Below are 13467 nucleotides of genomic sequence, written 5' to 3' on the forward strand. Positions count from 1 at the left end.
CAGAAGACTCCATCGGGATAGCAACAGAAGACGAGGCGAGGCGGTGTCGTTATACGACGCAATCATCAACCAATGCGCACCAAAGTGCTCATTTTATTCCCTGCCTTCAGTGCCTATAGACCTGGTATGTGGAAGGAAATGCCGAGCGCAAATGCAGGTACGGCGCGTCACAAGCCGTAAGCACACAGATGATATATACTGTACATTAGGTATGTAGGTAAGGAACTGCGTACACAACGCACTCGGAACAATGACGGGACGAGAAAAAACCTGGTGTTACGCCACAGGTGAGCGATCTCTGTCTGTCTGTCTGTCTGTCTGTCAATAGTCGTCTTGTAGACGGACACAAGACCGCCAACACAGAGGCACACACACAGACACACAGACACTCAGACACTCAGATAGATAGACAGCATTGTTGAAGGTGTTGCTTGTTGTCCTTCGGTAATTCCAAAGTCAAGGAAAGGTAATGAATGCCTCATCGTCCTGTTGGCACACACAGCGGCGTATCAATCTCCTCCCGCCCCTCCATACACCTGCATACCTACCTATATTGCATTCCTCATGGTGTGGTGCATGGAACCACGATGTCGTACATCAAGTGATTGAAGCAGTATACACGTGAGTATACACATGAGTAGGGAGAAAGCATAAGATGCCTGGAAATATCCATTCATTCACCGCCCACACGCAGTACACGGGCAATGGATGGTCGAGGACAGTACGTATATACCACCACAACTAAATCCATGTAGGTAGAGGTAGTAACCAGCGTCCACAAACCTATTCGCCACTCTTGACCTGTGCTGTGTTGTGCTGCTGATGCTGGAGCATGAGAATTTAGTCTTACCTTAGGTGCTTGACTTACCTAGTGCCTTCAACAGCGTTACAGCGTCCTACTCAAATAGTACTGTCGAGCTGTAGGTGGTCGATCAAATGGTCGATCCTCGTTCTAGACAGGGCCCAAGACTAAAAACCGTCCAGACTGACTGACTGACTAGTCTAACTGACTGACAGATAGAGACACCCGCCACGCCGAGATCGTCGTGTTTTCCACTGTCGTTTCTCTCTCTCTCTCTTTTATTTTTTTTTTTATTTTTTCTTTCTTTCTTTATTTCTTTCTTCTTTCCGTTGTGTCTCGTCTCCATCTGAGTCTACTTTTTTCCTTCTCATTTTTATTTTTCCCTATCCTTCACCGCCGCATGTAGCTTACCATCTATCTATCATATTCATTATACCTAAACCATATATAACAGACTGTGATAGTGTAGCAGGTCCCTGTTTCGATATTTCTCCACCTGTATGCGTTGGCTCCTCCTCAGGCCTCTCCGCTTACCGCCTCCCACTCGCCGCTGGTCAATCCTGACTTCCAGGCTTAAACTAGTGTCGTCCAAAACGGCCCCCGTCACAGGCTCACCAGCCAGCCAGCAGCCAGCCAGCCAGGTCGTCAGCCAGGAAGCCCTGGACTACAACTGCATGCATCCTGCCTGTCGGTTGTGTCTTGACACTTTTTGCATTCCTGTCGTTCCACGCATATAATCAATCCGTCTTTCACTCTCTCTCTCCTTCACCTTCTGGCTATTATAGCACGCGAGCATCTGGAAGTGAGGCTAACGGTAATCTTATTTTATCTTATCTTATTTCATTTTATTTGATTTTATTTATTGCATTGCATTGCACTACTACCGCATTTCGCCACAGCTAACAGTGTTACGTGGTGCAAGTTCAATTTTATTTTTAATTCCTACAGCGCACCCGTTCTCATAGTCGCTTCGTCGCAACTACAACAACAAGAACCTTGAATTCTAGTTGAACGCGCCGGCACTATCTGAAACTAACCATCGTGACGGCGTCAAAGTGTCACCACTTTATCATTACGCTGCCTTTCGAGCATAGGCCCTGAGACTGGCTTGGATCCTACCACATCGTTGTCTCGTGTTATGCGTCGTGGGAAATCCGACCTGGAGCATGTACATGTATGATGGCGGGTTGGGATGCGGGTGGTACAGAGATGCTACGCTCTCTGAGCGACTCGGCTATCCCCCCGCCACGAGTCTATGCCAATTTTCTGCCTCACGAACCGAGAAAAAGACAGTTCAACCATCTGCACCACCTGGATATCACCAACAACAACTACCAGATCATTCCCGAATATTGGAAGCGGCCTCGACTTGACACTCACTACGATGAGTGCTCTATGGGTCGCTGTGACTACCAGCCAGTGCCTGCGTTTTTCATCATCAAGGAGGCCCCGTCAGCGAGGGCGAGGCTCGAGAGCCATCAACTTGCGCACATGGACTCAGCACACCAGTACAACTACGATAGCGTGTCAACACAAATAAACAATCCATGTCTTGATCTTCGGGTGCGGAACGACAAGGGACCTGTGTCTATGGTTCGCCCGCTTAACACAACGGACAATGCTCATCATGATGCAGCTGCGGGTCTCGTCGAAGCAGACATGGCAGACTACCGACGACGAAGGAAGCTCTCTCAACACGAAAGGATCCTGAAAAGCATTATCAGTCCCAAAGCACTAAGCGCCGAATTTGAAATTGACGACCAGGCACTTCAAGGCATATTTTACGCTGCCAATGAGATCTTCTTTCGGGGAAGTCTCAAGGGCCGAGTGTCCTGGACATGGGCGGATCTTCCAGCCAATATCATCGGCACTACGGCATGGAGGGATGCGCCAGATGGCCACGGTTACGAGACCCTGATCTTCCTGTCGAGGGAGATTCTCAAGAACAAGAAATACAACAGACGCCTACTCATATCCACCTTCATCCACGAACTCATTCACAGCTATCTCTTCGTCTACTGCGGATATCACCCTGATGATTGCGGCGGTCACACGAGCGGGTTCAAACGCATCGCCAAACTCATCAACAACTGGGTCGGCGAGGAGAATCTCCTGCAGCTCCACAAGATGGAGGCCGAGCTGAGCGACTTCGAAACAAGCGCGGCAGACGCGCTACCGCGCGATCACGTCTCCGGCGGGTGCCAGGTGCAGTGGCTCTGCGACGGCACGCTCGGATACATCATTTTACGTTCACGGGACCGGGGCCGGGGCCCCGCGCTAGGAGGATAAAAGGGGGCACGGTTCATATACGGTTTATTGCGTCCCGTCTTCATTATTTACTTTCAGGGACTCGAGGGACGCATCCCCCCAACGTTATAAAGACAATTGCATAGCAGATTTTATTTAATCTCTTTTGTTTCTCATGGTGTTTTTTTTTTCGTCTTATTTGTTCGCATGGCGATGGCGTTTACACTATACCACAGCATATACTCTTCTTGTGTTCTTAAATAGATTTTGTCGCAATCATAGCCATCTCATCTAGATACCATTTGAATACAAACGCAATAGGTTTGCCGTTATCCAAATACAATTACTAATACCCATGGCACACTAAGTATTATGACAACTATGTATATGCTCATCCGCAAAAGGTCTCTTCAATGCGAGCGGTCTTCTCTACCTTAACCCTCTCGCACATACGAATTTCCAGGATAGATTATTTCAACCTGAGGAACACTTGCATTATGGCATCTCAGACGTCCCTAACACCCAATGCCTAAAGATACGTACACAACCACAGCTCTACCAATGACAGCGCGGATATCTCCAACCGTAAGTCGCAAAAAGGCAGACGCATATCTTATTTCCGACAACACGCATCCGACCCACACAGCTGCAACACATCGAGCATACAGCCAAGGCTCTTGGGTCGCAGCGTCTAGTAAACACATATCCGCGGGGGACCTATCAAAGGCGCTTTCTCAACTTCGGAATTCGCTGGCGTTAGCTGTTGCCTGATAATACTAGTTGTTTCAATGTCGGAACTTCGGTAAATACTGCGTAGTCAATGACTGTTCGCGCGACGGCGTGTATGAGCAGAGTGGAGATTCATGACTTGACGGGAATGTGTACGGGCCGTTGGTATTGATTCTCGCGCTGTGGGCTCTGAGATCTGGTAGTGCCCTCTAGATGTAATGGTTAGGATAGACGTATCATCTGGGCTGTATTCGTGTCTACGGTGTGGAAGGACTGGAGTAAAATGTAAAAGTGTATGGTGCGTGACGTTCTTGTACGAAGCTTATCTCTGGGTAATATTGTCCTCCGTGCAGATATCTCTCTGTTCGGACGAATCCATAGGGCGATGTACTGTTTCTGGTATTGACTATTATCACAAGGCCTTCTATTTTATATCTGTAAGATATACTATAGCGTCTTGTATGCGTTAGCACCGGCTCTCCTACTGTACTATACCTCCATCCAGACTCATCCGTAGACAGAGCATTCCGGGAGAAAACGAGATGGTCGCCAAAACTGATTAGGCGCAGAGACGTCGGTTTTCCTTCCACTACGGGGTCATGGTATATTCTAGCTCGCTGAATGACAGAGTCAAACAGCGTGGTACTTCCGTGTTCTTGACTGGACTACTGGTGTGTTGCGGCTGTGCGTAAACGAAGTTATTTACAGATTTCCATCAAATTTAGGTTCGCCGCGGTACCGGCCCCAGCTCAGTATTCGTTTTCGCTCTACCTTGTGGTACAGAAGATGCTTGCCAGGAAATAATGGAAGACCCGGTATTTTCTCATATTCGTATGACATACTACCTACGATGAATCGCGGCCGCGAGATGATGGCTTGTTATCTCTGTACTTTCCATGAAAAAGAATTCTTCATTAATAGCATCTAGATGATAACCGCCATTACCAGGTCGTGCCCAGAGTAACGAGATTGAGCTTGTAGTCGAATAACAGCCCTGGTTGCTCTTATGGTTTCCTATCAACTGAGGAGGCTCGAACACAAGTGTTGTCATCCGGGTGAGCAGTTAAAGTATCTTAGTATGTAGTTGAATTACACCTACTCGGACTCCATGTGACGTTGAGGAATCTGCGCGCTCATCTGGAGGCTTAGTTGACTGTATGTAACCGTTATGGTATTCTGCAACAGCAGGTCCTTGTACGTGGGAGGCAGATGAGATGCTGGCCATGTACTAGGACAACAGAATATGCTCACGAATAATTCGGTCGCCTCGATTTGTCATTACAGTCTCCGAGCTCAGCGTTGACTTCTCAAAGGAGTCAGACCCAATTCTTGAGGATCTTTGGAAGACCAGGTATGACTCTATGGCCAAATTTCTTATGCTTAATGATGCAAAGAAGCGCTAGCCTATATTTACCCTTTTCTTCCCCTTTTATGAGCTATAAGGCTTCACTTGCTGATGGTTAGAATCACCTTTGGCATCGATCCTTCGCTGTCAATTATTTCCGCTTGAAGTGATATAAAGAGCACGGATGTCAATTTGAGCTGTTTTATACTCATTATTCACAAGATAGAAGCCAGACAATTGCTACTTTAAGGAGAAGTAGAGTAGAAGAGGAAATGTTAAGTTATTGAAAATGTAAGGAGTTGAGGTTGGCCATCATAATTCGTTAGTAGTGGGTGAGTGCTGAGTATGGGTAATCGAGCAAATACTCATCACTTACGCCAATTTCAAGTTTCTTGTCACTGACAAGATGATTTCTTTTAGCTTTATCTCACCTCCACCTGAGATCAGCTAAATTTTGAACCGATTTAACCTATAGACACTATCGAATTGAGAGCTATTAAAAACCAAGTACGTTTTAGCTTAAATTTGACCTTATTACATCCGCAATGGCGACCGCACCAGCAGGTTAGTTCTTTCCTCTTTCGATATCTAGTAGTCTGAAAGAGTTTCATGTCTCGTTTAGGATGGGGGAGAAAATAGCATAGCCCTGCGACGGTCGAGAAAGCTGGCTTTTGAACAGCAAGTCGAACTTAGCCTATCTCTGTTACTGCGAGTTTGTGGCTGAGTTGAGCAATATTTCATATTACCAACAAGGAAGCCTCTGAGAGTGTATCAAACCTTTTATTTATAGGACGGGAGAGCTGTCGAGCAACAATCTCACAGACCTCTGTATATATTACAGAGAATCTCACACTACATGTAATTTCACACGACTAAGTACTCACTCTTATACAGCTACATACTGTCGACTATTGAGAGAGGAACTTGCCGTTACACTAATGGTAGTACTTCAACAATGGATGATAGAATTAAGCTTCTATGTATCCGTCATACCAAGCGGGTAATGAATGAAAAGCCTACTTCCTTGAATTCTATCTTTGATTTGTAGTGAGAGTTTTGCAGTATCGGCTAGACTTAGTGAGGATTCAAATCTTTGACTGCCATCACCATTCCAGAAGACCTAAGGACGAAGAATAGCTGAAGGAGGCATTTCATAAGATCGAGGTACTACCTTATCTAATACGCATCGACGTGAAACGTGTCGCTTATCTTACATCGCCACGCCTCGAAGATATATTGCATGATGGGATGACTAAATTGGGCGGGTAGAGTCTCGGACCTGAAGGCTGCATATGAGAGTGTTACGCTGACTTTGATTTGGTAGTATTAGGTAGTAAGATTCAAATGAGGTTGTGTAACTATCAGGTCTTTATATATAGAACATGAATAGGGCCAACTTAAGAGGTCTATAACTATGAGATCAGCTTACAGTGCTTTACCTCCTAGCTTACCTAAGCCAATTATGATAACCCTTATGCTGAGAGTGAGATGTTAAGAACCCTTAATGTCAATTAAATTACCGCAGTAACCAAATGATTCACATTTGTGTAAGTATGTAAGGGCGGTGGCCAAGTAGGCACCCTGGTATCGCCTGCATGACCAGCTAAGTGATGCATTACATAGTGTCTACATCGTAGACTAGCCTAGGTGCATTAGCATATGGACGGGCAACTTCGCTATTCCTATGTTTCGGAACGCGAGTTACTACGCTGTTCATTAGCTATACCAATCACTACATACTTACACATGCAGCTCAGGCGGTCGCAACCTAAACTCAACTCAGAGCCAATTGTAGGGTAGTATATCCATTACTGTGAACCAGGCGACCGAGGGGACCATCATGTTGTCATTCGACGAGCCGGGTCGATACCGAGCCTTGCCCGTATAAATCCCGGGCGGGCAGATCCGAACTACGCCCCCGCTCCCGGCGCATCCGACACAGAAGAAGCCATCACCCGAGACACTGTCTTACCTAGTAGTGACGAGATAACGACATTGAGTATCAGGATTAACGCTAGGTGCTGGTAATAAACTTGACCCTCCAGATTGGAATACGCAATAAGTTGGCTGTCCCTGAAATCTTTGTTTCGCTTCATCGGGGTCGTCTTGATGTAAGGGGCCGGGGATGTGCGAGTTTCTTATCTAAACCGCTTTGACAAATATAGGTCAGGTCATTAACGAGTTGGTACTACCCACCCCAAACATTGCTGTTGGTAGCATGGGGAGTTTCTGACGGCATATTCATGGCACAGCCACAGCCACGAAATTCATCGACTTGCCTAGATAGGTATGCGTGAGCCAACAAATCCCGTTCGCGGACGGCCTCCCTATTCTTACTGCTACCCAAGCATCAGCGCCTGACAGTTGTAGCACGTTTTTCGGTGTGGTATCCAGTGATATGTGTTGGTCTAGAGCACATAATCCTCACGAGGAAGATATGCCCTTTGACTATCAGGAAATTAATACGTTAAGTTATTTGTTTTGCGAGATCTATTTGACCCCGCTTGCGTCAACGTCCTAGTGAATCCGGCATCGTGCGATTCAACCTTCTCTCTACAAACGCGACGCCTATAATGTATTCCCGCACTATAGCTGAGACACCCTGCACTTATAGATCTATTTTTCGTGACAGCGGACTGGAAGCGCTGTACCCTGCGTTCAAGGTTTGGATCTTACGTTATCGAAAGCGAACTAAAGCCGATGGGTAGTTTTCGTTGTGACGTAGACGAACATCGACGCAAATGAACCTGATAGGTCGAAGGGTGTTGATAAGGTCAAAGCGTGACCTATTCCCGAGCCCAAAAACAGAACAAAGCCAATCGTGGTCCGCATGTCAATTTGACCAACAGCGTGCAGGCTTTATACATAGTATGTAGATAGTAGCAAATAGAGTCGAGCTCGTTGTATCAGCTTGATCTCCTGATGAGCTGATGCAACACGCCATGACGCTGGGAGAAGTAGAATAGGGTACCGTGTGCACTATGACGATGCTTCTGGCCCTTACTGGCACAATCGGACCCTCGTAGAAAACATCTTGGTACCGCACAGGAGGATAGAAGATTCGACAATAGAGGGGTTCTCGGGAATAATTATACGCAAAAATGACGTAGAAATACTAGGAAGCGAATCCGCGAGTGTCAAACTAGTCACCGTAATACACAACTGTACACAGTAATCCATTCCTTCTGCTGTTTAGTCGCGGGTGTGTCCCTGTAAATGGCCTTTAACTTAACTTGATTCGATGGAAGATCAACCTAAGTCACATGTGCTCCGTAGGGAGAGATGCAAAGCTTAGCGCCGGCAAACATTGCCCTGTAGTTGGCTAGAAGGGAGCGAGTGTGTTCAGGTTGTCGACTAAATAACTTAATCAATGACTAAATAAAGTGATGGCATACTAGCAGTAGTAAAGTCCAAATAAGCTCAGCGATGGAGCTTACTATCGCCGCGATAAGAGAACATCATGACTCTTGTTTTTATTTTTATTTTATTTTATTTTTTTAATTTTTTCCAGTTCGAGTGTTTTTGTTCTTTGTCTGTTGTTGGTTGCAGAATAAGAAAACAGAAAAGCCTAGATCCTGCGAACTCCTGTTAGTGGCTGATGGATGGAAATTGGCATGCATACGTCAGCTCCAGTGTCTCGACATGAAAGCTGAGCGTTTTTCGCTTCAGCGCGCTGCAGAGCTGAATTCGGAAGCGCACCTACAACGTCCGCCCTCCCCTACACGTGTCGTGTAGATAATGCCGTATCCAGGGGCTAGGTCTACTTACTTCGTATACCTGGTCCTGATATCGTTCCTATGGTTCCAACATTGAAGGCTAGGACTATTGGACTGTAGTGAAGTGCCAGCATACTACCTATGTACAGAGCTATGTAGGTAGGTAGAAGGATTCTGGCTGCGACGTGTTCCAAGACGTACCTGGTAAGCACCGATATGCTTTCTTACTTATGTGTTGGTGATCAATCACGCTATAGCCGCCAGCCTCAATACCCCACGGCGGCACATGATACCGTGATGTAAGTAAGAAAAGGGCTGGCAAGCGAGAGTTAATCTCCGAGACCACAGCATAGGGGGTAAGGGATTTCTGATGCTACTGCTTCACGTTCGTTTGCTTGTCCTCATCCTTCATCCATGAAGCGGCGTCCTTAGAATACCCAGTCGAATTCCAAGATATTTCAAGACTTCACCAGCCGTACTAGGTACCGGTATATCAACTTGGCAAAAGGAGGTTACACTACCTAGGTAGGTAGTTTCAGGACAGCAAGTCGAACAATGCTAGCCCTCGGCGGCATTAATTGTTACACTTGATGAGAGTGTACTTGTAGGGCTTACTGACTTAAGTAGGTAGCCCTTCCTATCTTACCCTCTTAGTATTAGCGCTGGCATCTCGGATCCTCCGGCTTACGCGAAACTACTTAGCCAATGAATTGTTTCATTTGGGGTATTCCTGTGATTCCTGTGGTTACTTGTAGTGGTTCAGGTCAATAGCCAGCCAACCAAAGTAATGATGACGAGAAACAGGTCGGCCTCGATGCTGTAGAGCACATTCAGACAAATAGTGGTGGGATGGTGTTTTTCAAGAAGGGATCAATACTGGTACACGTGGTAATAGAGGACCGGGCCATGAGTTTGCCAGATGACGACCTCGGACGACTATCTGTGCGCTGATTTACTGTTCCTGTCCCCCCAGATTGTCCCTAGCAATAAGCCGTGGATCTTATCTGGATAATTGTAGCAGCATGACGAACCGATGACTTTAGCGCGACAGGCATTAACCCGATGGAGATATTGAACGGCGGGTCGCGTCACAGGTGCGCCTGTTATCTGTAGTGTACTTACATATACCTATGTAGGTAGGTAGGTACCGTACATGTAAATACCATGTAAGTGTCTGGGCGGAGGATACCTAGGTTGAGGGTTACAGTGCTCGGATCAAGCAGCTCTTTGTTGTGCCGCTTTCATCTATTTTCCAATGCTTTCAACTGTGTCACTCGACAACTCCCATTCTTGCGTGAGAATTAAGGACCCAAATGTAAGGCTGGGGCTTTTGAATTAATTTCCTGAAACGATCCGATGGCGATAGTGTATGAACTATTGTAGGTACTTACGGCAGGCCCTCTCGCCTGCTTCGTACTTACTACGGGTGTCTACTACCAAGGCGAGCTGGGTACTGTAGGTACTTACCTACTTTAGGGACGCAACACGCTACAGCTAGTACTACGCTACAGTGGTATTACTGTAATCGATGTCCATTGGCCATAAGCCTGGCCTTGTTCTGGGTCTGTTCTGGGCCATGTTAGTATTTGAGTATTCTCGTCACGGCAACTTGCAAGCCCGGCGCAAAAGAGTGCAGAAATGGTGGCTTCTGGGGCACTTCTGGGGTGGCTTTGCACCAGCCGAATCAGCACTAGTGTGCGCTAAGAGCCCACCGCCCCCGGTTCTTTTGCTCCACGGACCATACCTAGGTACCTCCAAGCCTCGAACAGACCTCGAACAGACCTCGAGTCCTTTTGAAAAGAAAGAGAATGCGATTGCCGTGCGCTCTGGATGCAGCGTGAAAGAACCTAGCAGTCAGCTATATTTAATACATACATAGGTAGTATCTGATAGTAGTAGCAGGCACTTATACGTAGTAGGTACTAGAAGTCTGTTCCAGCCCATCCTTTCCAGGCCTGGGCTCGCCTGCCGCTAGCGCTAAAGTCCACCCAGCCAGGCAAGTGGCACAGGTGCTGCTCCACTGAAAGGGTACATTGTCCTGCCCACCCACTTGCCTTACTTACTTAGTGCACCTGGCCAACCATTGGCCTTATCTCCTCTCTGCCTCCCGAACTCTCCCTTCCCCTTCATTCCGTTCTACTTGCATTTCACTTTCGAGGTCCATTGCCTTGTTACTCCACCAGCCGTCTGTCAACGTCGCAGCATGCACTGCAAAACTCTGGTCGAGCTGAGCGAAGTCAAGTAATCTCAGCGTCCTAGAGACCGTCCCGAGATAGACATTCGGCACGTTTCCCTTCTCATTCGAGTTGGGAGCCCGACCGCATTCTGACTGTCGTGGTCATCGCCTCTCAATTGAATCTCGATTACCGACGTCGTTGCGGGCTGTCTATTCATATTGCGCAGGATTTCTGGAACGGATCGGCTTTGATAGCGGCGTCTCGTGTGTCTTGACTCTTTTCTTTGTCCGCTCCGAGGGAACGGGTAGACGAGTCTTGCCGTTTGACCAAAACCCAATCGCACTAGTCGAAGTAAACGAACTCAAAAAGCGACTTTCGTCAACTGAAACTCAATTGTCGCACCCATGACGCTACTCTCGAAGATTTGATCCAACTCAATCAATCTGTTAGGCATTTTCTACGGTACAAGGAAAAATGGAAAATCTCAACAGGGCGCTTGTGAACGGCGCACACGTCGTGGCGAGAGTGGTAGAACATCAGATCAGACAGGCCGTGACTTCCTCCGCCACGGATTTAGTGAGTTCGCCGACGTCTGCATTGGCTCCATCTAGTACTGGCATCTCGTCAATAATGTCTACTCCCTCCATATCGTCTATGATGAGTAGCCCTACGGATGCCGCGGTCTCTCCAACTCCTACCGCGGAAAAGAAAGATGGCGGGGGTACGGGATCTAGTTCCCCTTTGTTGTTTTTCGTCGCTCTCGGTTTTGGTGTTGTCTTTACGAATTTATGGTAAGCATCGGCCTACGCATAGTGCTGGGATGCCGGGATTTCTGATTTTTGCATAGGATTATTGTTGGTGTTAAGTACTGCTTTCGATACAATGCTCGCAATCGCGCCATGGCACGACTTGATGAGAATGGCGAACCGATTGATTTGCAAAATATGCCCGCACGGCCCCATCGACGACGTCGCGAGAAAAAGCTGATGACTATGGATGAGGTAAATGAGAAGTTCCCGATGGTCAAGTATAAGACTTGGGTCCTCGAACGCAAGAAGGAAGGATTGCCAACCGCAGGCGGTATTTCAGCACCACCTAGTCGAGCCAATAGTGTGCGAAGCGTAGAGGGAATCATTCCGGAACAACCCTCTGATAATCGAGGGCCTATCGATGCATCGGCTACAAATAATCCGCTCGAGGCCGATCGTACAGCACAAAGCCAGCCAAAACCAATCGTTGGAGATGAAAAGAAAACCGATGACCAAGTTAAGAATATCTCACCTACACCAGAGCCCGACGGAAACAAAATAGCTGCAAATGAAGTGCCCACTGCCACAGCTGCGCAGACGGACAATGATACAAGCAAAGATTCACTCCATCGGACTAGTGAGGACGACGAAGATGACGATGATCACATCAACCCTGCTCTGGACCCGGATATGATGGGATCATCAGGTGATACTTGTGCTATTTGCATCGACACGCTTGAAGACGATGATGACGTGCGTGGCTTGACATGCGGGCACGCGTTTCACGCTGTTTGCTTGGATCCTTGGTTAACAAACAGGAGAGCCTGCTGTCCACTTTGCAAGGCTGACTACTATACCCCCAAGGCTCGCCCTCAGCCTGCCGAGGGTGAAGCACGAGACCCTAATGCATCGGCTGCGGCGGCTGATCCGTCAAGGAATAATGGTCGTATGAATTACCCTCGGACGCCTGTACGATCGTTTGCTTGGAGTCATTTCCGCGATGCTCCCCGTCAAATATTTCCTAGCCGATTCAATGATACACCACGAGATCCTGCCCAGATGGACCGGCGTTATAGGTCTCAACGACCAGGACAGGTCAGCCGTCGGAACACCGCTAACCAAGCGCAGCCCCCAGTTTCACCAAATGAGAATGGCGGTAATTTCATGACCAGATTTCGAAATCGATTCCCACCATTTGCGTTACAGCGTGAAATGAGGAATCGAGAAGCGCAGGCTGCGGAAACGCAATCAAGTCCTAATAGCGGTACCGCTCATCCTTCAACAACACCATCTCAGCTAGAAGCAGGACTCCAGCCATCGACTACTCAGCCCAACTGAGGAGTTGTGGTATTGTGATTTATATACGCAAATAATAAATGAGATTCTAGAACTTCATCATGAGCTACTTTGCAAATCGTCATTTTTAGCGAGCACCTATCCCATGGAAACAATAACAACAGGAGAAACGCAGCATCTGTTTATAGTATATATTAATCGACAGTTTAATCTGCCGTATCAACTTCTACCGCAAGTCAAGCAGTCATCTAGGCATGGAGAATGGATAGGAGGGGGAAGCCCGTGGACGGGAAGTCTTTCAACTCTGTTCCAATGATGACCCAATGGATCCAATTATGTGGAACCCAACCAACCGTGAATCTACTTGAACGGACTTTGAACTTAACACTCGTGGCTATAGTAGACA

General features: G+C 47.3%; 2 protein-coding genes across 2 annotated transcripts; both read left to right on the plus strand.

Annotated features, from left to right (window-relative positions):
• Positions 1 to 1978: 1978 nt before the first annotated feature.
• F5B22DRAFT_634434 (uncharacterized protein) lies at positions 1979 to 3091 on the plus strand (the record flags this gene model as incomplete). Its single annotated transcript, XM_047976978.1, has 1 exon — positions 1979 to 3091. The coding sequence occupies one exon, from the start codon at positions 1979 to 1981 to the stop codon at positions 3089 to 3091; it is 1113 nt and encodes a 370-aa protein (XP_047833533.1).
• Positions 3092 to 11490: 8399 nt separating this feature from the next.
• Positions 11491 to 13103, plus strand: F5B22DRAFT_643683 (uncharacterized protein; the record flags this gene model as incomplete). The annotated part of the gene is made up of 2 exons (XM_047978310.1): positions 11491 to 11807; positions 11864 to 13103. The coding sequence occupies 2 exons, from the start codon at positions 11491 to 11493 to the stop codon at positions 13101 to 13103; spliced, it is 1557 nt and encodes a 518-aa protein (XP_047833534.1).
• Positions 13104 to 13467: the final 364 nt, after the last annotated feature.

This window comes from Xylaria bambusicola, assembly GCF_022495145.1.
Source record: "Xylaria bambusicola strain CBS 139988 unplaced genomic scaffold F5B22scaffold_8, whole genome shotgun sequence".
Lineage (NCBI taxonomy): Eukaryota > Fungi > Ascomycota > Sordariomycetes > Xylariales > Xylariaceae > Xylaria > Xylaria bambusicola.